Genomic DNA, 25,702 nt, shown 5'->3' with positions numbered 1-25,702 from the left:
ATTTGTCAAAACGAATGCCATCTCGCCTCTCTGACTTTGTCTGCCAACCTGAGTGGACCCTCTAATGTCTACATTTGTAATCCCATCCCAAGAAACTTCTGCTTGTTTGTGTTGTTCCGATTAGAAGTTGCCACAGTGGATCATCTTTTTCCATATCTTCTTGTCTTCTCCATCTTGTTCTGTTATACCCATCACCTGTATGTCCGTCTTGTCCTGTTATGTGGCAGCTCGAGATCTGAGCAGCGTTCTCTCATTATACTCCTTATCTCTGCTCTGCTTATGCCCAGACCAATGGAATCTCGGCTCTCTGACTTTGTCTACCAACTGTCCTACCTGAGGTGACCCTCTAATGTCCTCATTTCTAATTCTGTCTATCTTTGTGAAACTCACACTTTCACTACTCTTTCCCATAACTTTATGCTGTGTTAGAAGAACCTTTTTCTTCTATTGGCTTCTCCCGTTAGGTGTTGCCACAGTGGATGATCTTCTTCCATATCTTTCTGTTTTTGTCATCTTGTTCTATCACACCTACCAGCAGAATGTCTTTTCTCAGCATATCTATAAACCTCCTCTTAGGTCTTCCTCTTCTCTTACCTGACAGCTCTATCCTTAGTGCCTTTCTCTCATTACACTTGTCATTGCTCCTCTGCCCGTCTAAAGCAGCACAATCTCACCTCTCTGACTTTGTCAGGACTGGAGTTGGGGACCCCTGTTGGAGGGGAACTCTCAAATACTGTAATTCTGCCATTCATTCTAAATTCTTCTCATCCATTCCTATTTTATGTTCGGAAAGATCGGCATTGGAGCGGGAAGTAAATGTTAAAGAATCGTGTGGGTAGCTTGGTGTTCCTGGGGTTGACTTACAGTCATGTCTGAATTATTTCTTGTCTTTTTATAGAGTTGAGGCTTGGGGGGGGCTTAAAAAAAAGTAGATATTGAGGAATTGTTTGTGTGATTTTTGGGCAGAACAATAAATCAATTGATGTTTAATATCCAGGTGGTTAGGTGGGGAAGAGAAGAGAAGAGAAGAGGGCTTTGGTGTTGGCCTAACTCTGTGTGTTCTTCTTTTTTTAAGTATAGCAGCAGAGCCATGATGGAAATCTGCTCACAACCTCGTCACCGCTGTCAAGTTGGGGGGGGGCAGGCAACATTACAAGGGTGTATTATAAATTGTCTCTGATGTCCTCTTTTGTAGAGCTTTGGTGACACTAATTCCTACATTATGGAGAAGTGAAGAGTAGCATAGCAGGATGCTGATGAAAGAAATATGCCCATTCCATCAGTGTGGTCTTGGTGTCTGGTTGCCCTCATTGTGGGGGTTGAAAAAGAGAACTTGTATTGTTTTTATTATTATTTATTGTGTAAACAAACCTTGTTTGTTCTTTGAGGAAGTGCTGAGTGTGAAGTGCCATCCCCAGCAACACGGTGGAATATCAATGAAGAATGACACACAGGCAGGCAAGTTTGATGTTCTGTTGTATTTTAATTGATTATCAGAGGAGGGCAATGGAAGGAAATCATGGTCTGTCAAATTGTTTATTTATTGTAGACTTTATATCAGAAGGGAAAATAAAAATAAAAAATTTGGGGATGCTGTTAGAGTGGACCTTCATGTTCTCTTCTTTCCACAAGTGGTTTTTGAGGCTGGGAAGGAATAGAGAGAGCACATTATCTATCTATCTATCTATCTATCTATCTATCTATCTATCTATCTATCTATCTATCTATCTATCTATCTATCTATCTAGGCGGCAGGCAGGCAGGCAGGCAGGCAGGCAGGCAGGCAGGCAGGCAGGCAGGCAGGCAGGCAGGCAGGCAGGCAGGCAGGCAGGCAGGCAGGCAGGCAGGCAGGCAGGCAGGCAGGCAGGCAGGCAGGCAGGCAGGCAGGCAGGCAGGCAGGCAGGCAGGCAGGCAGGCAGGCAGGCAGGCAGGCAGGCAGGCAGGCAGGCAGGCAGGCAGGCAGGCAGGCAGGCAGGCAGGCAGGCAGGCAGGCAGGCAGGCAGGCAGGCAGGCAGGCAGGCAGGCAGGAAGGCAGGCAGGCAGGCAGGCAGGCAGGCAGGCAGTTATTTTCTTACCTCATTGAAGTACATTCTCAACTGAAATGCTTCACCTTCCATTTCCTCTTCTGTTCGCCACTTCTCTGGTACATCTTCTAATTGTTGATCGTGTTTCTGAAGCTGTAAGACAAAGTAATAAATGTAAGGGACACTAAACCCTTTTCAGGGGTCTCCTCTACTGCATATTGAACTGAGTTTGACACTCCAGCTATAAATCCAAACTGACCAAGCCCAGTGAGGAGTAGCGTCCTCTGTGTTGTCCATAGCTCACACCAATTTGACACAGGAGAGGACTCTTCATGGCCAATGTTTCCCATGTGCTGATGGCTCCTGCTGATTACCACATTAAGTTGGATGGAGATGTACACACAAGTCATTCTGAAAATGTTTGCCAAAGATGACACCATGATAAGCTTTACTTGTTACATAAAACAAACAAATTGCCCTTTTAGACAGTTGAGCACTTCTCTAAAACCTCACCATCTCTGTGTGAATTTTGTCAAAAGGTGTAAAGCACAACCATTTCAAAGGCCCTTAAAACACTGAAGAAGTCTGACAGCACAGCACATTGAATCAACTGTAAATGTTTCTTATCAACTCAATGGAGGACATCTGCTTTTACTTGACTTCTTTATGACAACTGAACTGTTCACAATGATCAGCCAGGACTTGTGCTCTGGCACCCTGGTGTACTTGAGTAACTGGAAACAATCACTGAGTCACAAATCAGAGGACAACTAATGCTCATCTACAGTCCCCTCCATCAAGTTGGGGACAAAGTAGGAGTTCATTTATATAGCGCCCTTCACAGAGTGCTGAACAGCAAATACTGATACAAATAATTGGCACTGATTAAAAGCTTCTTTAAAAAGAAATGTTTTTAGTTGTTTTTTAAAAGAATCAACAGACTCCATGCAGACCACAAGGCAAAGTCTCAGTGGCACAGACTGAATGGCACGGGTTTTCAGCTGAGCACGTAGGACAATGAGAAGGCCCCGCTGCCCAGATCTGAGAGTCTGACGAGATGTATGGCATTAGAACAGGCTGGTTAGATACTCAGGAGCTCGTCCATGCAAAGCTCTGAAAGTAAAGTAGCAAAACTTTAAAATGAATTCTATAAAACACTGGGAGTGAGTGCAGGCTGGCTAGTGCAAATTAGGAGCCTGGCAGCTGCATTTTGGACTAACTGAAGGTGTGAGAGAGAGGACTTGCTCAAACGTGTACAGTAATGAAGCCATGAGGATGGGTGGCATGGTGGTGCAGTGGGTAGCGCTGCTGCTTCGTAAAACCTGTAAACACAGCATTACAGTAATGAAGCTGTGAGGAAATAACAGAATGAACACACATCTCCAATTCTGATTTTAAAACAGCATTTCTTAGTTTTGAAAGATTTCACCAGCGGCGGACTGACCTTACATATTCATCAAGTCAAGTTGAGGAGTCTGCACCCACTAGACGTCCAAACAGCTCGAGATCCCGGTTGGCAACCCCCCGCGCCGACATTCCCTCCGGACATTTCATGTAATCGTCAGCCAAAAACTTGCCGATCGCGACATCAGCAAGCCGCCCAATGACGTTCATCTCTGACATCTTTAATCTTCCATAAGGTTATTCTAAACACCCTATCTCTCTATTATATATTAAAAAAAAAAATCCTGGAGAGAAACCCAAGGGCGTCGAGACGTGATCTTCACATTAAGATCATAGAAGACATTTAAAAGAAAGCGCAAGATGAAACAGATTGGCCACAGAGCATCTCGCGGGGACCTTAAACATGAGACTTTGTGCCAAGAGATTGACCCCGGACCGTCTCGCGATGACGCGGAACTGGAGATTCTTGTAAGACGCCCCCCCAACTTACAATCAGTATGAAACAAGACAAGAGGTGGCAAAACACTCAGTCGTCTAAAGGATTTGAGCGCACACAGATCCAGGGCTCTCAGCGCATATAAAGACAGCACGTTATAAATGAAACGTCGTCGACGACTAAGAGAAGAAAAAAAGCAGCGCGAAGAAAAGAGACTCAAAAGCGTTGGAGAGAAAAAAAAGAAAAAGAATAATCGAGGTGCAAATTCAGAAAATAAGGAAAGTAACAAGTGGAACGGAAACAAAAAGAAGGTCCAAACGGGCTCAGAATTAAAAGACAGTAAAACTTCATAAAGACGCTCACAAACATGGGCGCTAAACACATGCAGAGCAGGTTAGAGATTAGGAAAGCAGTGGAATTGGAAAGACTCAAAAAAAAGAAAATGGCGCGATACACGTGTGGAGAAAGTTAAAGAATATGAAAGTATAAAATAAAGAAAGTAAAGATCGCAGGAGCGCAAACAAACAAACTGCCTCATTTAACTACACACCAGTCTAACTTTGGTGTTGCACAATAATCACTGCACTATTTCACCTCAACACTTAATTCTACTTTATTCACATAATTTTACTTATTTATTATGTTCTAATATACTGTTATCTTTCAATCTAGGACTTTTTGTTCATCTAACTGATATTCGTCTGACATTTCACAGTCTTTCATAAGCGGATCAGGATGCATTTCACTGCGTGTTGTCCTGTAGAACTATGCATGTGACAAATAAAAGATCTTGAGAATTTCAAAAACGGGATTTACTGCACATGCATTTATTGGTACATTTGTAAAAAAAAAATGGATTAACTGCCGATGATGAAAATCGTTTTGTCTGAGCTGCAATTCCAAACAGAGAAACCCGTCCTGAATTAGGGTACAAAGTCATTGAATGCGTCTCACGGAGCTCATTTAAAAGATTCAGCATATTGGGACTCGCAAGATTACAAATATTGTGTTTACAGAAGTTCTGAAATAAAAGTGAAACTAATGAAATAGCAACAATTCAAAGAAAGAAAAAATCTTAAAAGTGTGTATCCAGAAAAAAAAAAACACAGGGGATGGCGAGCAAAGCGAGCAGGGGGCGAATCTTATTTTCTATTTTGTATTCTTAGTCTGACGTCTTAATTTTCCATAAGCTTATTCTAAACACTGTGAATGTACACTCACCTAAAGGATTATTAGGACCACCATACTAATCCGGTGTTTGACCTTCAGAACTGCCTTAATTCTACATGGCATTGATTCAACGAGGTGCTGAAAGCATTCTTTACAAATGTTGGCCCATATTGATAGGATAGCATCTTGCAGTTGATGGAGATTTGTGGGATGCACATCCAGGGCACGAAGCTCCCGTTCCACCACATCCCAAAGATGCTCTATTGGGTTGAGATCTGGTGACTGTGGGGACCATTTTAGTACAGTGAACTCATTGTCATGTTCAAGAAACCAATTTGAAATGATTCAAGCTTTGTGACATGGTGCATTATCCTGCTGGAAGTAGCCATCAGAGGATGGGTACATGGTGGTCGTGAAGGGATGGACATGGTCAGAAACAATGCTCAGGTAGCCCGTGGCATTTAAACGATGCCCAATTGACACTAAGGGGCCTAAAGTGTGCCAAGAAAACATCCCCCACACCACTACACCACCACCACCAGCCTGCACAGTGGTAACAAGGCATGATGGATCCATGTTCTCATTCTGTTTACGCCAAATTCTGACTCCACCATTTGAATGTCTCAACAGAAATCGAGACTCATCAGACCAGGCCACATTTTTCCAGTCTTCAACTGTCCAATTTTGGTGAGCTCGTGCAAATTGTAGCCTCTTTTTCCTATTTGTAGTGGAGATGAGTGGTACCCGGTGGGGTCTTCTGCTGTTGTAGCCCATCCGCCTCAAGGTTGTGCGTGTTGTGGCTTCACAAATGCTTTGCTGCATACCTCGGTTGTAACGAGTGGTTATTTCAGTCAAAGTTGCTCTTCTATCAGCTTGAATCAGTCGGCCCATTCATTCTCCTCTGACCTCTAGCATCAACAAGGCATTTTCGCCCACAGGACTGCCGCATACTGGATGTTTTTCCCTTTTCACACCATTCTTTGTAAACCCTAGAAATGGTTGTGCGTGAAAATCCCAGTAACTGAGCAGACTGTGAAATACTCAGACCGGCCCGTCTGGCACCAACAACCATGACACGCTCCAAATTGCTTAAATCCCCTTTCTGTCCCATTCTGACATTCAGTTTGGAGTTCAGGAGATTGTCTTGACCAGGACCACACCCCTAAATGCATTGAAGCAACTGCCATGTGATTGGTTGATTAGATAATTGCATTAATGAGAAATTGAACAGGTGTTCCTAATAAACCTTTAGGTGAGTGTATATGTATATATATATTATCCAGACTTTACTATCAATCTTATTTTGTATTCTTATTCGTTTAATGAATACCACGTTGCTTCTAAATTTCTATGCTTTGTTTTCATATCTAGAGTGACTGAAGTAATACATTGAAAATGAAGACCCCCGTATAGGAGGCCAACCACATTACCTGCCCAAAGGGTTTTATCGAAGCTAAGAGGTGACTGCTCGAAAAGAAGAGATGCATATTGTGTGGAGGGTAAGTGGCATGAGGTCGCTGAAAAGGGGTGTGTGGCGCTCCTGGTATCTGCAAAAGGTCCAATTCTTATAACATCCACCCCTGGCTTTTCTTACACTTTGCTTTCTATTTTATTCTCCATTATAGTTTCTTCTATATTCTGTTGTTATACAGTAATAAATACCGCGTTGCTTTTATGTTTTCTGTACTTTGCCTTTTATCTGTAAAGACTGAAATAATAAAAGGATACCAAGTGTGGGAAAGATTGCCCTTTTCTTACCCACAGGGTTTATTAAAGCTGGTGAGGTGCCCCCTCAATAAACAGAACAACTATGATAAAAGTACAACATTGTTTGGCTGGTAAAAGAGGTGCCCCTCTGTGTGTGTGTGTCACAAGAACGCCCGCACACACACTCGTGACAGCGAGTCCCCATCTAGAGAATCTTACACAGAGTATTGAGGAGTGACTGGCAGCTGGCACCGCTCGAGACTTCATCCGGCTAGGATCTCAACATGTATGCGTCTGAAGAGAATTGAGGTACTTGGCGCCAACTCGACACTTTGGTCTGAATGGGATCGCTTTGTGAGTGTGTGTGTGTGTGTGTGTGTGTGTGTGTGTGTGTGTGTGTGTGTGTGTGTGTGTGTGTGTGTGTGTGTTAGTCCTCAAGGGCAGAAGTAGATGAACCCGATAAGTAATCTGGGAAGTCTGACAAATGTCACAGTAATACACAGGGGTCAGGTCGGGGGGGTATGCACTGGTACAGCACGTTGCCATACCCACTACACGATGAAACAGCTCAGGATCCTGGATGGTAACCCCACTGACAGACACGCGATCCAGTCCCACCCTCCGGAAATGACCCTCTACCTGCTGCTGCCAGGTGTTATGTGGGCGTCCCCTTGGCCTGGTCCAGCCACTCGGGTCCTCAACAATGAGTATACTGTGAGCCGGATCACCCTCGGGTAATGGCGCCACATGGCCGGATTGCCATGACTGACAATGTAGGTAATGTGTCACATTCGGGACTCCATGAGCAACACAAAGTCAAACCAGTGGGACCCAGGGATTCTCTGAAGAGACACAGGAGTCCAGTCTTCATATCAGGTCACTGGATAGCGGCCATGACTCACAAACGGGGAGCACCAGGACTCTGAAGACTTGGACCTTCGTCCTTTTTGCAGATATCGGGAGCGCCACACACCTCTTTCCAGTGACCTCATGACCCCCGTGCTCTCCCAATCCGTCTGCTGACTTCATAGGAAGAGTCACATGAATGTCACTGCCGAGGTAAGTAAACCTCTCGATGACGAGGTTGACACACACACTGCTGATGACAGAGCCCAAGAAGTCATTAAAGGCCTGGATTGTTGGTTTTTATGAGGAGCCTCACAAACCCAGACACTCGGACCCTTCACTCAGTGTCTCGAGACCCCTAATACACAGGTGCTATGGAAATAAAGAAGACAGAAATACCCAGCATGCAGCTCTTTAGTGTGGACCGGAAGAAAGCAGTAAAGCGAGAACACTTGTCATCCATCCTGTGAATAACAGTCAGCAGCGCCGACATTTGTGGGAATAAAATTACCAACACATAAACATCAAGCTCTTTGAATGACCCTGACCACGTCCAAAAATAATTGAGTCCAAAGTGTTTGGAAAGCCAGATGGTAGTAAATTATTTGTGAGTTCCCTAAAGCTCTTTTGAATTTAATGGGATTTGCGCTAATGAGGATGACTACACGGCACCACAAGAAGAGGACTCGGCTCCCCGAGAGGTGACGGCGTTGGGTCCTTAACATGCAAACTGGTGGCGCGGTGCACGCTGACACAATCAAAATGAACTCGCGTTATTATTATTAACCACACAGCCGGACAAAAAAAAAGACGGACAGTGCAGTAGCGGTGCTGCCGACTACGCTTCTTTGCCCCATTACTGTTTCAATTAGTCTGTACACTTTATTGTGCTATTCATTTATTTTGAAATGAATACGTTTGCCATTTTGTCTATCGGTCTATACCAGTGGTTCCCTTCCTTTTTTTGGCCTTACCCCACCTAGGCCTCCCTAAAAATCATGATGCCCCCCACTGTAACATATACCTTATTCTTGTTATGACCAATTCAAAAAGTGAACTCCTACTCACGTGGAGGAAGCCCATCATGTCATTCATTTGGTCTAAACGAGCGTCCAAAGAACATGGAAACAAAAGAGGGAAAGGAGAGTTGAAGTGCTGACAAAGAAATCACTCAGAAATTGTTAAAAAAAAAATAATAATATAACATGAAAACACAGCAAATACATTCTAGAAAGTTGATTCTGTGGCGCCCTGCCCGGGGTTTGTTTCCTGCCTTGAGCCCCGTGTTGACGGGGATTGGCTCCAGCAGACCCCCCCATGACCCGGTAGTTAGGATATAGCGGGATGGATGGATTATTGTTTGTCAGCTAATTAAGGAAAAAGGAACAATTAAGAGGTCTGAGTCTTCGAGAGCAAGTGAAGTAAAATGAATTCAAAAGAATTTAATTAGCAGCAAAAACAGGTCACCAATTAAGAAAAGGGTTAGAATGAAAACCTGCCAGCCACTGCGGCCCTCCAGGACCGGAGTTTGAGATCCCTGCAATAAATACTGTCACCCCCCCCAACTCCAAATCCAATGAGGGCAACTGAGCGAGAGAAGCCCCGCCCCTTCCAGTCCAGACGATATATAAACGTGGAAGGTGGCGTCGCATTTTGGACCAGAGCATTCAAGAGATGGAGAGCTCTCCCAAAGCCTCACCCTTAGTTTTCAGATGCCGTAGTGTGGCAAACTCTTCCTGAATTCTTCTATTGGACCTGTTTGTTTTAACTGCTTTTTTTTGGTTTTATTTGCCAGCAGGGTAGCCCAGTTGCCACCCCAACTCCTTACAGTCCAGTCATTGAGACCACATGGTTATTTTAACTGCAACTCGCTTCATCTTTTAAAAGTCTAAATCCTAATTGTCTTTTATTGCCTTTTCTTGGCACTGTCAGCCCTCCTCTTTTGCATACCCCGCCTCCTAATTGTCTTCTATTTGCATTTCCTGGCACTGTCAGCCCTCCTCTTTTGCATACCCCGCCTCCTAATTGTCTTCTATTTGCATTTCCTGGTTACAGCATGCCCAGCAAAGAGAAGAGCACCCAATCAGCAGGCCTCGTGAAGAGTTGTGAAAATGTTCTAAAAAATGTAATTTTGCGTGCCCACCAAGTCACAAGAGGATTACGAGCCCTCAACTTGAAATGTGGTGTTAAATATAAATACGTGCAGAAATGACCAAAGCAAACTGTGATTGCTTGTCAGGAGATTGTCTGGACCACCTACTACCCTTTGGGTGGCATTGAGGACCCTTGACGTAGACACACTGTTCTCACAATCAAGATACTACGCTTGGGTTCTTATCTGTGGACTCTGTGTGTGTGTGTGTTTATAAATGTGCTTTATAGAATTTAAAACATGTAAACATCTACAGCGCATGAACCCAATCAATCTTTCTTCGCGGCCCTGAGGCCCCCTTTCTCCACCACATAACAGCAACGTATACGAGTTCTTGTGTTCCGGTGCCATCCCCAAATGCATCATTATTGATAGAAAGGTCCTCGGGTTTCATGATAAAGTAAATCCCAGTCTGTCACTTGAAGCCAAACTGCTTTGTTCCCAACACGTCCCCAAGCTGTCACATCATATTATTCAAAGCTCCGGGAACTGTTACCAGTTTTTTTTTTCTTTTTCGTATACCAATATTTTCTATATGACAGCAGCGTTCCTCGAGTTATTATACGCTGCCATGTGAGGATTGCATTTTGTCTAACAAACCAGCTCATGGCTCATTTTGTTTATTACAGCCGTTCGTTTTACCTGCCATCGTCTCTTCCTTGGTGGATGAAGAGTTACATGTCCAGCCAGTTAAATCTCAGCTGTGGAAGACAATTTTAAAACAGCTGACCGTGTTTTTAAAAGAATGGCCTGAGAAGGCGAGGCAATCCACGGCAAACGTGGTCCTAGTCCCGAATCCAAGAAAAAGGAGCACAGGTTCACAAATCTACAAGAGATACCAAAGTACAGCAAAGCACAAGTGAACACTCACCAACTCCCCAGCGCATTCAAAACGAACCGCCACCAACTATGGGACACCCGCTATATTTATAGGGCAGGGTTTGACAGGTGGGCCCATCTCTCTCCTCAATGCCATTTTAAATTTTAGATGGTAGTTAGTAATCCACATGGCAGTTGGCTGCTTGGCTGAAACAAATACCCCAGTAGAGAAACTGCCCCCTCACATTTGAAATGAATAGAGCCAATCAATCCATTAGGTGACATAGGGTGCCACCTAGTTAAGGGGTACGTGTTCTGGACACTGAGGGGGAAACCCTACCCACCCGGTCATAGAAGAATGATAATAATAACGCCCATGGTGTGTGCACAAAGGGGGTGGCAAATGTGTGTCAGTTGTAGTCTGGACACCATGGGGACCTCACCTCATCTGGGTCATCAACCTCTAATGATACTGAGAGGGTGTCGTTTACGAAAGTATTTCAAGGGGATTTGTACTCCTTAAAGTCTGTGGTCTACATACATAGGGATTCCAGTTCTACCATTAAAGAAGCACATGCTCTGGACATCGAGTGAGGAAAGGTCACCGGAGTCTAATAATACTGACTACCTGCTAAGGACACCATGGGGACCTCACCTCATCTGGGTCATCAAACTCTAATGATACTGAGAGGGTGGCCATTGTTACCCGCTGGGCACTGTTTATGAAAGTACATCAAGTGGCATGCGTGCTCCTTATAGCCTAGCAGTATATATACAAAGGGGTGCCAGCTCTGCTATTAAAGGGGTGCGTGCTCCTGACACTGAAGGGGATCATAGAAGTATGATAATATTGTCCATGATACATATGCAGTGATGGCCAAATGTGTTTCTGAAGGCACATGTGGTCCAGACACTGTGGGAGACCTCACCTTGCCCAGGTCCTGAAACACTGATGATACCGAGTGGGTGCTGTTCTTTCATAAAAGGTGCCCAGTGCAAAAAATCAGGGGGTGCCAGTTCTGCTATTGAAGGTTCCGGACACCGAGGGGAACCCGCCACTCCCATTAAACCCAGGTTATTGAAGTCTAATAATACTGACTACCTGCTATGGACACCATGGAGATCTCACCTCATCCAGGTGATCAAACTCCGAGTGGGCTCTGTTTATGAAGCACATCAAATGGCATGTGCCCCTTAAAATCTATGGTGTACATATATATATATATATATATATATATATATATATATATATAAAGGGGTGCCAGCTCTGCCATTAAAGGGGCACACGCCTCTGACACTGAGGGGCATTGTAAAAGTATGATGATAATGTCTGTGAAAGATGGTTAAATGTATTTCTGAAGGTGCGTATAGTCCAGGCACTGTGGGGGACCTCACCTCTCCCAGTTCCTGAAACTCTGATGATACCGAGTGGGTGCTGTTATGCGCTGGGCACCATTTGTGAAAGAACATTAAGGGGTGCTGGTTCTGCTCTTGAAGGGGTGTATCAGGTCATCAAAGTCTAATAATACCGACTACCTGCTATGGACGCCATGGAGACCTCAACTCATCCGAGTCATCAAACTCTGACAATACTGTACTGAGTGGCCATTGTTATCTGGTGGGCACGGTTTATGAAAGTACATCAAGGGGCACATGATCTGGACATCGAGGGGTGTATCAGATCATCAAAGTCTAATAAATACCGACTACCTGCTATGGACAATGAGGGGGGACATCCACCAACCCCACCTAGAACTCCAAAATGGCATTCAACCAGCACTGGAAAATAAACACGACAAACCCTTTAAATGAAACATCCATAATTGTACAGCATGGTTTTGGTCCATGACTCAGACATGTCTCCTCTTGTTGCATGTAATAAAGTTTAGAGCTATCGAGACAAACATGGAAATCAATTCACGCATTCTCTCTCTGAACGTGCCTCACGCGCCGCCGTCCTCAAGTCTCGGCGCTGTAACAATTCAAGCCTCTCTACTCAAAGCGCAGCTTCTGCATTCTCTTCGGAAACAAAGACGCTTCTCTGAAGCTCCTTCTGTAACCTCGCGAAGACTCGAAAGACGGCCGCGCCAATGCAAGAAAGAGAGCGGCTGCCAACTGCCATCTCCTGTTAATCAGCACCTGAAGAAACCTGTCTGGCAGCGTTAGCAGCTGCTGGCAAGTCGTGCTTATCCGATTCCAGCTTTCTGCAAAAGGTGTCGTCTCCGAGGTGTCATTAAAATTAATATTTACAACTGTCACCTCAACCCCTCCGTGAGGTCGTAGGAATGTTCTTCTCCCAATCTGTTAGGCAGCCACCTTACTGCGAGATGGAAACACCTGTGAAGAAGAAACTAAATCATCTTTGTTTTAATGTTATGTTACAATTTCAGATTTCTGTCCATGAGAAATGATCTACTGGTATATTTATATATGGCCAAATGTGTTTCTGAAGGTGCGTATAGTCCAGGCACTGAGGGGGACCTCACAAAAGTTGGTGGGCATCCATCACACCTATATGGGCTTGTTGGACCTCCGATCCCAAAAACACGGGGACATAAATATTGTGATGGACGGCAGGAGGGAAAACTGAGCAACTGTTGGACAAGGAGTTTGTTAAGAGAGGTGACCAAGAAGCTCCAGTGTACCTATGTGGAGATGGGAGAAACTTCTAGAAGGAGGAACATCATTGCAACACTCCACCGGTTTGGGTTTCATGGCAGAGGGGTCAGACGATGCATTAAGGTCCACTTAGAGTTTACAAAAAGGTATGGTGAGAAACAATGGTCACCTGGACGGCTGAAGCCAAGTTTGTACCGTGTGGTTTCAGCTCTACGTCACATCTGGAGAAAACCTGGGCACGGCTCATCACCTGGCACAATGCCGTTCCAACAGTGAAGCATGCTGGGGGCAGCATCGGGGTCGAGGGAAAGCTGAACAGAGACGTCCTTAATGAAGACCTGCAACAGGGCACTCTGGAGCTCAAAGGGGGCTGAAGGGTCGCCTTCCAAGAGAACAAAGTGAAGACAACCCACGAGTGGCTTAGGGTCAGCTCTGGACTAACAGAGCACCTTTAACCCCCTTAGTGTTAGGTTTTGTTCTCAGCCTTACTGCAACAGACTCAGATGGACGATGACCATGAAGCCTCAGTCTGGTGACCCCGTATCTCAAATCTCGACCAGCAATGTGATGAAGCAGAAGGTCACATATGTACTGGCATGCCTGGCTATGGAGGGCTTTCTAAGTAAGAACTGAATTCTAAATTCTACGGGCAGCCAATGGAGGGATGATACAATTGGCGTGATGCGAGACCTCTGGTTGTTAAACGCCAGGCAGTAACATTTTGTAAAGTTTGCATAAGTTTGGCCACCTCGCCTCCACTTAGCTAGCGATACCCGTTTGTTCAGAAGACATCATCATCTACAGATTGTGAAGGAGTAACGTTTGCCGTTTTTGAGAGAGAGATCAGAGCTACATGTGTGTTAGACGGTAGCTGCTGATTGGCAGAGATATCACGGCCACGTGCGGGACGCTCGCCCATCAGAGCTGAACAGCGTTTGACATTGGCACGTACCTACCTACTGCTTGGCCAGAGATACCTTGCCAACTTTTTATATTTTTGGCAAAGGGATCACAGCGACATTCTCACCCCAGAGAGCAAAACCAAAAATGTTGGATATCAAGAGGCCCTCGGATATGAAAGCTATCGATAGAAATTCTTCTCAATACAAATTATTACATTTTTTTATTTTCATTTGTTTATTGATTTGTAAAGTTTGTCCAGTTTCAGGACTACGTGGGCAGAGCCGCGCCGAACAGCTAGTGATAAATAAAATAAATAGTAACAGATACAAATGAAGCAAAAATGAACAACAATGACACAAGACAAGCATTTGAACTCCAGCCAGGGGAGGAATCCTGATTGAGAAAGGACAGTCGAGCAACCGCAGCACATCAGAAGCCCCTCGATATGACTGAAGTGGTCCTCACTAACATCTCTTCTATTAAAACGGCTGACTCCTCGATTATACAATTAAGAAAGAGTTAATTAGGTCATTAATGGCAATGTCTCCTGTGCCCGGGATACGAGAGGTGCACCGTAGGTGTGGCGGGGGGAGGCTTGAGGGGCTTTGCCCCCAAACTGAGCCCTTTCCCCTGGCAGACAATGAGCCCACTGGGAGTAAACGCCACTACTTTTATTACATATATAAATACATATTACACTGTATATGGTATGTGCTCACTTCCCTAAGATCATTCACTTTTCATGGATTTCTCCGCAGTATTTCAGCCGTGGACAAACACTTCCTGTAACGGAGTCGAAGAAAATGCCAGGACTCAGCTGGCTTTTTGTAAATAAATTGCTTAACGGCGGACCATATGGCTAATCTGCTCTGTAAGGGCACAGCGATGAACCGGGGGGTTCACTCCTGCAGTGAGGCATTTGTTACACACAAGATGGGGGGGAGGGGGACGGGGGGCTCCCAGATAAACTGGAGCAACGATAGCAGAGGCCATCCGGCGAGCGCAATTAACTCTTAGTGACGCCTCAAAGTGACTTCAGTACGCGTTCAGCTGTGCAGTCGGATATCTGAGCGAGCGCGAGATTAGAAAAAACAAAAAAAAAAAACAAATAAAATGCATTTTTAAGATACGCAGCTCAAGATATCTTCAGATGACATCTGCTGACAGCAAATTTAAAGATCTCTGGAGATATTCTGACCTTTCATTTGAGACCTCAAGTGCATTTAACAGAACATCTTGGCAAATGGACTTGTCATTATTTAGAGAGAAAATGAAAGGCATTCGCATTCTTCTGTTTCTTCTTATTCTTCTGTTTGTTCTTATTTTTCTATTTTATCTTCTATTTCTTGTTCTTCTGTTTCTTCTAATGCTTTGTCTTCTATTTATTCTTCTTTTTCTTCTATTTCTTCTTCTGTTTCTTCTTATTTTTCTATTTCTTCTTCTATTTCCTCTTTTTCTTCTTCTGTTTCTTCTTATTTTGCTATTTTATCTTCTATTTCTTGTTCTTCTGTTTCTTCTTCTAATGCTTCTTCTTCTATTTCTTTTTCTTCTTCTGTTTCTTCTTATTTTCTATTTCTTCTATTTCCTCTTTTTCTTCTTCTATTTCTTCTTCAGCTATTCCCATCTTTCCATGGGGTTGCGGTTTATTGACTAGACTTCCCCACACCCTGCGTTCTTCATTCTCCCTTCCATTCTCACCTCTGCTTTGGTGTCCACCCTTCTTCTCCTTCCCTCCGGCCGATGCAGTTGTCCTCTCTTCTCATAACGCGCCCATACCACTGCAGCCTTTTTCTCTTGGCTCTTCTCTGAGATTTCCTCAACGTTTTGCTCTTTTCCTCACCCTCTTATTTTTGCCACTCCACCACCCACCCACCTCAATATCGTCGTCTCCGCTGCTTCTAGCTTTCACTCTTGGGTCCTCTTCGGGGGGCCATATTTCATTTTTCATTTCATATTTCATTTCTCCCTTCTCCAGACAGCAGTTTCCAGCTCTTCCAACCTAACCTGCTTGGCTCCAATGGCGTATCTCGCTATCTAAACCAGCATCTGCTTTGCTGTCACACAGACATGTTAACTCATCTGCCCTTTTCAGCCTCACTGACGGTAACTGAACGGCTCAATCTCGATGTTTGTGCCGCTCCCCGAACCGGATCGATTATAATATGAGCTGCAGATGTAGAGCGGCAGCAAAGAGAGAACAGAATCAAGAAATAACTGGGGGCGAGCGACCAACACTTTTATCCTACTGGACCACCACAAGTACAGCAACACTCCAAAGGAAGCAAACGATAAGTTAAACAAGAAATGTTACTCTACTGTGAATACGAACATACAGTACAAAACAAACCAACCCCCAGAATGCAGTGCTGCAGGAAACACACGAATCATGAAACTGGGGCGCCTATAGAGTGGAAGAACTTGGGGGACGAGCATATTCAGGGCATTAGCTCCCCCAGAACACGAGAGGGCAGCAGGGCCTGGGACCCTCACGGGGCTCCTGGGGAGTTGGAGTTCGGAGCGGCCCTGCTGGGTTCTGTGGGCGCCACCAGGAACGGCTGAGCCCTGTGAGGCAGCACACCAGGAAGAAGGTCGCCGAGCACCTGGAGCACTTCTGGGTGTCCTATAGAAGGAGCCAGCCGCTAGAACGTCACAGTGTATTGCCAAAATGAAGACAGCACAAAGGGCAAGATGCCCACCACTCTTTACACGTTAAATGTCATTTCCCAACAAGCACGCGTGGGCAAAGTCAGCACGAAATGTTGGCCCAGTTGCTGGGCCGTATAGATATCATCACAAAGAGCATGCAGGGCCCAAATACTTGTTCTGCGATCTCACTGCTTAGGTAGGACATCAGATATATTAATTAAGGATGGTCCCCGGTGGAGCCCCCTTTAGATATCGCAAAATGTACCAGATGACATATTAAAAAAGAAATCTCCAAACGCGTTTAGGATCTCAAAAACAGCATTCCAAGTATCTCAACCTGGATTGGCGATTATTTCAAGGTATGCAAAAATGTAATTGAATTATCTGAGAATGTCCTTGAGACACTTGAGAATCTTAAATTGTTTTATCTTAGAATCTCCAATTACTGATATCACGGAATGAGGTTCTCCATCGGTGTGTCATCTCGGTCGAGCTCTAAACGGCTCTACTTGCCGCTTTTGTATTCCTTAATGTGTAGCCTTTGTCAGGATGCCTCAAATCCCATTGACTTAACGCTATTTAGAAGCCATTGTCTTATATATAAACGTCTACACGTGGAAGTGTGTGTGTGTGTGTGCGTCTGTCCGGCCCGGAAGTGCGAGGCGACAGCATGAAGCTCAAAGAGCCGGCAAGGCAGCCCCAAGTTGACGCGTCGGAAGAAGAACAAAGTATGAGGCTACAACATGAAGCTGAAAGAAATCGACTCCATCGCCAAAGTGAGACCGCCGACTAAAGACAAACGAGAGCAAAACTCGCTTAGCCGCTGATAGACGAGGGGGCGAGCACATCCGCAAAACGAAACCACCGACTCCGTATTTCAGTTTGTTTGTCTGACAATTTTCATACTTTCTAAGACCCCAGGCTTTTTACAGCACGGGCTTACACAGCTAGTCTTAAATATGAACGTCTACGCGTGGAAGAGTGTGTGTGTGTGTGTGTGTGTGTGTGTGTGTCTGTCTGTCTAGTCTGAAAGTGAGAGGTGGAGTCGGGGTAAGAGCTCCACCTTCGAGGAAACAGTAAACTCGCTTAGCCGCTAATAACATAAAGTGAGGTGAGCACATCGGCAAAACAAAACCTCTGAAAGAAAGACAAAGTCGCTCAGCCGCTAACATCGACAATCCGGTTATCCCTTTTACTTTTCCTCCCACCACTAATGCAGAAGTGAGGCGAGCGCGTCTGCAAAACAAATCCTCCTAGGAGAGAGCCACTGAGAGGAGTTCCTTTCAATTACCTGACGTCTCTACATTTCAGTTTTAGTTTCCGACCTCCAGGCTTTTTACAACATGGGCTTACACAGCTAGTACTTTATAATTTCTTCCCACCTTCCCTTCTTCATTTATATCCTCAGGCAATTCCACAGAGTAACAGACAAGCAGGAGTTAAGTTACAACTTTAAATAATGTATTATTGATAATTTTCATAAAATAATAACAATAAGCAAAGTACAAGTGAATAACCGCAACCATACAACCTGATCAATGCTGATGTGTGGTTTCAGGCGGCCTGTTAGTTACTTAAACCGTCTCAAGTGAAGTCACCACTTCTAGTCAGCGTACTACGGGATGGGCCGCATGCCTGCCTCAAAATGGCTGCCGAGTTGTGCTCCTCAGTGTGCTCGTCTTTTCAGTCCATGGTGTGTGAGATGCTCCTTCATCATGATGGTGAGGGAGAGAGGGAGGGAGGTGTAAAGGAACCGATTTTATACATTCTCTGTCGTGAGAAGTGAAGCAAAATGACCTCTAAAAAGATTACAATATGCAGGCTTTCGAGGCAACTCATTACATTTTGCCTGATGAAGGGGCCTAAGTTGCCTGGAAAGCCTGCATATTGTAATCTCTTTAGGGGTCCCTGAGATGCCTGCATATTGTAATCTTTTTAGGGGTCCCTGAGTTGCCTGGAAAGCCTGCATATTGTGATCTTTTTAGGGGTCCCTGAGTTGCCTGCACATTGTAATCTCTTTAGGGGTCCCAGAGTTGCCTGCATATTGTAATCTCTTTAGGGGTCCCAGAGTTGCCTGCACATTGTAATCTTTTTAGGGGTCCCTGAGATGCCTGCATATTGTAATCTCTTTAGGGGTCCCAGAGTTGCCTGCATATTGTAATCTTTCTAGGGGTCATTTTGCTTGACTTCTCACAACATTCATAATGGCTAACACGGCACAAGACCCTATAAGTACTACAGACATTCTTTGTCCAAATCCTTCCACCAATAGGACGTCGTGTTCCAGAACGGTCTCTGATTCAAACCAATCCCAAACAGCCATACTTCAGACCAATGAAGGCACACGGTACCCGGCCCCCCAACACCACTTGTTGAATTGATGCCTGCCAGCTGGGCAGTCTGCCCTTCCTGTGGGGGTGCTGATTGAGGGGTCACTTGCCAAACTGCCCCAACCCTGTCCTAAAATGACAAAAGTCCTAAATATTAGGGTGTGGGGGGCGAGTTCTTAAACATCAAACCATTGCTGGTCTTATCGACGATATAACACTAACATTACATTTGCTTTGTCGACGTTACAAATAAAGACCTGCCAATTATTGATCAACTTGTATACAAAATGTCACACCACAACAATCTGAGATACCTCAACGTGTGTTTCAAGATGTTTCACCGTTTATCTTAGCAGTGCTACTTCAATGGCCTACCAATCCCAGCAGCCCTGGAAGTACTGCACCAGTATGTAGGCCCTTTGCTGTGGCACTCCACATTGTGCTCAGGCGCCTCCAGTTTGCTTTAATTCTCCTTGAGATGTTTCTAGAACTGGACTGGAGTCCACCTGGGATAAACTGATCTGATTGGACGTCGCTTATTTAGAGCGGCCCACACACCGCATGTCAGGACCACCAAACAAGCAATGAACTCTTCTGCAGACCTCCGGGATCAAATTCAGGACAAGGGGATCAAACCTTTTGGACCTGAGAGCTCCCAGAAGCACATGGGCGTCAATCATTATGAAGTTTGGAGCCACCGGGACTCTTCCTAGAGTTGGTCCTCCTGCCAAAACTGTGTAACTGTGCCAGAAGCCCCTTGGTCAGGGAGGTGACGAAGGACCCACCGCTCACTGTAACAGAGTTTCAGAGGTCCTCTGCTGAGATGGAAGAACATGCTGGTCATCTTGGCAGCACCCCGTTAATGAGGTATTTATGGACGCCACTCTTCTGGCATTCCCCAGCCTCCGCAAGCATGAGGGATGGTCTCATTTATTTCCTACGGGCCACTTATGTTATCAGCCATACTGTGTTTTCCCCACTGATGAAGCACCTGCATCTGCAGTAAAATAATTACTGCTCTCTTGTAAAATTAAATCAGGGGACCGCAATGAAAATTATAGCAACAGTTAAGTAGGAGGCTCATGGCATTTGTTAACTGCAGAAATATGGCTTATTATCTCACTAATTAGACTGGCGCTACCAAGATCCACTTATTTAAAATGTCACCATTTTAGGAAATCAGGCTCCATGTAGGACTAGTTTCTCGATGCGGCCAGAACAGGGATTGAGGTTGTCTTTTTTTTAGGCGGGGTAAAGTCTAACCAATTGAATGGATTCCCCTGTGGGTGAATCCGAGGGTGGTGGTGCCACTAAACTGAAAAAATACACAGCATGTAACATCCTGTCCTGGGGTTTCTTTTGGAAAAGCTTGCATGGATTCAAGTATGAAAATGTGTGTACATCCACAAAAAATCTTGGCCTATGCACACTTCTATGCAATTTACATTTCATAAACCCATCGTCATGCTGGCGTGTCTGAGGTTTGCCTTTCGGGCTCATCTGAGGTAAGCACTACCACCCCAGAACACCAGGGGGCGCAGTTACTGATGGTAACATCTCTCTTTTCTCCCACAGGGACACATCTGGCCAGGAGAATTCCTTGGGTCCCCTGCCTGTTCTCTATGCCCCCTCACTTATAGTGCCCAGCGCTTACTGCAGAGAAAAAGCTGTCAGCTCTGAGATGAGCAGGACTCACAGCCGGACTGCTGCTCACATTACATTTGCATTGCAGAACAGTCGCATCCAACCCTCCAAATCAAAATGGTGGCCAGGTAAGCACAGGTGGGCATGAAGGATGTTTCAAAATGAAGTCTGGCAGAGATGAAAAAAGTCAATAGGCAGAGCTGGGCATTCGGTGCCACAAGAAACAAGGAGAAGATCATCCTGTCCCACTCAGAGGACAGGCAGAAGACGCCAATGTGTCAGTGGGTACAGTGGCACCCTGGCTGGGTTGGCGGATGGGAGGCCAGTATCATGGAAGGAGAGGGTGAAACCACTTGGCAGCACTACAGGCTTCCTCGTAAGGTAATATGGATATTGTAGCTCTGAAAAGCTTTATATATATATATATACATATAAATAACATATACAAATCAGGGGACTGCAGTGAAATATTGTATCCAGCAGGGGGCGATAACTCCCTTGTTGGAATGAGTTCTTTTGTAATTGCGGTGTGTTACATAACCTCAAACTATACAGATATAATATGAAAAGGCGATACACTGGTAAGAAATCACATAGGAGAAAAAACTTGAATGACGGTTTACGCGGCATAACAGACAAAGGAAGCCACGACAAGACCTTCGGGTAGTGGGGGCCCAATGTGTAGAGTCGGCCATTGTCATCTCTGCGTTGGAAGGACTTTCAGGATCAGATGACGTTATCTCCCATCCGTCGGCTTCCTTCGTCTGTTATACAAGCGTAAGCCGTCAATAAACTTCAGTGGAATAAACTTGTGTGTCTGCCCCTGCCTGTTAAATAAAGTTAATATTGTTTAGAAACCCCATCTCCTGTGCGGCTTTATGACCCAAGCTTGACATTATCTATCTATCTATCTATCTGTCTGTCTATCTGTCTAATCTTGCCAACTATGCTAAAATCTATCTACTGTCACACACATGTGAGAAGGAGGCAATTAAAGGTCCTGAATAATGGTAATTTCACACCTGACCAGGGGGCGGCGGTGTGCACTAACTGTCTTTCTCAATCCCTTACAGACCATTCTCGGGAAATCCTGCATGGCTCCAGCGATGATGTCACTTCCGGTGCTGGCAAATAAAGACGCCACCTTTACTATCGAGAATCAGTTCTGTTTTGGACCCTGAACTGTAAAGACCTTCTGTAAAACTTAACCTTTTGCAGCCAGGACACAATATATGGGTGGCTGCCCAAACCTTCTTGATATCTTTGTGTGCTCGGTCTGTCTATCTATCTTATTGTGCTTTTCATATCGATTTATGTATCTATTATATAGTGCCTTTCCTATCTATCATCATTCATATAGTGCCTTGCGTATGTGTCTATCTATTGTATAGTGCCTTTTACCTCAATCTATATTTCTATCTATCTATCTCATTGTGCCTTTCATATGTAATTATCCATTATATAGTGCCTTTCCTACCTATCATTTATCTAGTACCTTATCTATCTATCTATCTTATCTATAATCATTCATATAGTGACTTGCATATGTGTCTATCTATCTCATTGTGTCTTTCATATCTATCTATCTCATTGTGTCTTTCATATCTATCTATTATATATGTGCCTTTCATATCTATCTATTATATAGTGCCTTTCATCTATCTCATTGTGCCTTTCATATCTATCTATTATATAGTGCCTTTCATATCTATCTATTATATAGTGCCTTTCATATCTATCTATCTATCTCATTGTGCCTTTCCTATCTGTCCGTCTATTTTGCAACATCAAGATGATTATCGAGCCTCTAACAGGCTTCCAGAAGGTCCTATTTTTATTTTTCTTTTATTATTGTGGTGCCCTACGAGGTATCAGAGTACCCATCAGACTCTGCACTCCTGGTCAAACTCCTATTCAGGCCCTGGACTGATTTCGTTCCACCATAGCAGTTCTGTCCCTCAGACATCAGATGCAGAAACACAGACGTGGGGCTCAATCTGCTCACATTTTAGTGTAAAAGTGCCACGTGGCTTGCTTTACTCATCTTTGGGTATCAAAGAAACTTTTTTTAATGAGAAGACGACATCTGGTCGAGCCTAACTTATCAGTTGCTCTTCACTTAACCCTTTCGAGGATGAGATTTGGAGGTCCTCGGAGTCTGCTGCACTATCCGGTATCTCCGCCTATGTACAGAAGTTTGGCTACGACAGGCTGAGAATGGAAGAAGTGGCTGTTTTCTTTTTCCCCCTCTGACTTTTCACCAGTTTTATTTTCCAGTATGCAGCACTGGTGGGCACCAAGCTCATTTCATTTTCCATGCACAGCATATCACAGCACATCTGGCCAGGAGAATTCCTTGGGTCCCCTGCCTGTTCTCTATGCCCCCTCACTTATAGTGCCCAGCGCCTCAGGCATTACTGCAGAGAAAAAGCTGTCAGCTCTGAGATGAGCAGGACTCACAGCTGGACTGCTGCTCACATTATATTTGCATTGCAGAACAGTCGCATCCAACCTTCCGAATCAAAATGGTGGGCAGGTAAGCACAGGTGGGCATGAAGGAAGTTTCAAACTGAAGTGTGGCAGAGATGAAAAAAGTCAATAAGCAGAACTGGGCATTTGGTGCCACAAGAAGATCATCCTGTCCCACTCAGAGGACAGGCAGAAGATGCCAATGTGACAGTAGGTACACTGGCACCCTGGCTGGGTTGGACCCAGGAACAATACCCGGCAGGGAGGCCAGTATCATGGAAGGACAGGGAGACACAACTCGGCAGGACTGCAGGCTTCCCTGAGATAATAAGAGGCATGTTGCCTGTGTGGATACCCGCAAGGCACTCTGGACATTGTAGCTCTGAAGGGCAGCCTGTGGGGGGCTTAGGTGCTGCGGGGATTCCTCATACCTGCTTTACGGGACTTCCATTGACCTGTGTGAAAGAAAAATGAACTTATTGCAGGGTCCTGAGGGTTAATAGCTGACAACACTGTTTTGCTCTAAAGGCAGGCGTCTGTCATAAGGACAACTCCCAGTTTGTTTAGGAACGCCGCGTCTGTTAGACACAGAAAGATGACCTTTCCTTCTTTAGGGTCCATCTGACCAGTAAAGAGAATAAGAACAGATGGCGGCCCATTAGCGTAATAAAATGAAACGCTTAAGTAAACGATATTATGCTTTTTTGATTAAGGAAGAAGAAATTATAAAAAGCCAATCGAAAAATGGAACTTTGCTCTTCTGCCTTGCAACATACTCATCTGTGACTGAATAAAAATCAAATTGATTGAGCTATTCCTGTCCTCCTCGGTGGCCTTTCTTCCACACCTGGAAGTACTTCTATTGGGCTCTGGCCTAGCACTGGAAGTACTCGTGGGTCCTAATAGATAACAGAAGCCATAAAACCTCATCCAGGTGAGTTGGAGTCGGGTGGAAGGAGGACAAAGCTCACCTGGAGGTGTGGAGGAGAGAAACGAGAGAAATAACAGAGGAACTGTGTGTACTGAGAGCCATTGGGAAGGAGTTAAAGTCCTTCTTTATACCTGGGACTTGTGTTTGTGCCGTGACGCCTGAGACTTGGGAGGCTGCAGAGCCCCCCAGTGGTCAGAATTTATATATAAATATACGTCTGTGTGTGTGTGTGTGTGTGTGTATTATATAAAGATATTATATTGTATATATTATTGTGGTGGACGATTGGGGCCCTTAACCGGCCAGGACGCCCTGATTATGGAAGGACCGGGACACAGAGTACTTCCATGCCAGTTTCTCCCCGAGACTGACAGAGGGCAGCCCCTTGGTTTCCAACAGGGTCACAGGACATGAACATAGAAGCTCAACCCTGTCGCGGCCTGTGGCCCCCACCTGGGGGTGCATGGACATTTTCGGGGCCCTATTTGGTAGCACTTGGGAAGTGCTGTGTTGTTTTGGGTTTAAGACACCCCAGATGCTTCACAATATTTATATTGTATAGTTTACTGTCAAATAATGCAAAGAGTGCTTCTTTGGGCTCATCAGGCGTACACACTCCACTGCTCCCCTTGCGGGGATCGAACCTCGGACGTCAGCATCAGACCTTTACGCTGCGCCACAGGCGTGTGGTTCGTTTATTTGACAGCCTGTAACCACCCATACAATCAGGTCGGGACTCAGACTACGAATGAAATGAATATATATAAATATATTGTGTTCCGGGGGAGCAATCATGGGCAGCTCAGTACCTTCCCCGGGACGCTTGGTGGCAGCCTCCCTGGCGGACGGTGATCCCCCAGCCTGTCGCATGGCTCTGTGAGAGATGGAGTCCTCCACAGCCTGGTTGGGGGCTCGGATGGCCGCTGGGGGGAGCTGCATGGAGTCAGCAGCCCAGCTGGACGATTCTTCTGCCCCACCCGGAGGTGCAATCAGGACCAGGTGGTCAAGCACCTGGAACACTTCCGGGTGGGTTATAAAAAGGGCCAGCAGCCACCACCACTCAATGGCCAGAGTCGGGAGGAGGAGTGGAGGTGAAGGACAAGAGAATGTTTTGGTGTAATTGTGCTATTGGGACTGTGTGGGGCTGTGCGGCACGGGGAAGAATTATTAAAGCCTTTGTGTTCATTTTGTACGTGCCTCTGCATCAGTCTGTGCCGGGTCGGGCGCATATATATAGCCTTATTACAAAATAAAAATATACAGTATATATAAATTAATATATATAAATAAATATATATAAATATAAATATATAAATATAAATAAATATATAAATAAATATATATATATCTATATATATATATATATATATATATATATATATATATAGTGGCAAATGGCTGAGGGTGGCACCCAGCCGGGAAAATCATTTGTTTGCTCAGAGGTCGATACGCTTGCCGCTTCCTGCTCAGCTCTTCTTTTCTCCACCCGCCGCTTCTTCTCTTCTTTTCGTCGGGAATCTTTTCACGTGAAAACTGATTAAGCCAATGTTTGTGTTGCAATTACTTTGTACGTTTTCCTTACTTTTTCACTTGCGCTGGCAC

General features: G+C 44.9%; 1 protein-coding gene across 3 annotated transcripts in view; it reads right to left on the bottom strand.

The window, feature by feature from the left end:
• Positions 1-1,463: 1,463 nt before the first annotated feature.
• fhit (fragile histidine triad diadenosine triphosphatase) overlaps positions 1,464-25,702 on the bottom strand; it is a 1,101,949-nt gene continuing 1,077,710 nt past the window's right edge. For all 3 annotated transcript variants that reach the window (XM_039772389.1, XM_039772390.1, XM_039772391.1), the window contains 2 exons: positions 2,076-2,177; positions 1,464-1,644 (listed from right to left, as the gene is read on the bottom strand). In XM_039772389.1, the coding sequence (XP_039628323.1) occupies positions 1,597-1,644; positions 2,076-2,177 (150 nt within the window). In that variant the 3' untranslated portion in view covers positions 1,464-1,596. The remainder of the gene's footprint in view (positions 1,645-2,075; positions 2,178-25,702) is intronic.

The sequence above is a fragment of the Polypterus senegalus genome, chromosome 12, assembly GCF_016835505.1.
Source record: "Polypterus senegalus isolate Bchr_013 chromosome 12, ASM1683550v1, whole genome shotgun sequence".
Lineage (NCBI taxonomy): Eukaryota > Metazoa > Chordata > Cladistia > Polypteriformes > Polypteridae > Polypterus > Polypterus senegalus.
The sequence above is the reverse complement of the archived record's forward strand: the minus strand, read 5'-3'. Positions and strand labels throughout refer to the sequence as shown.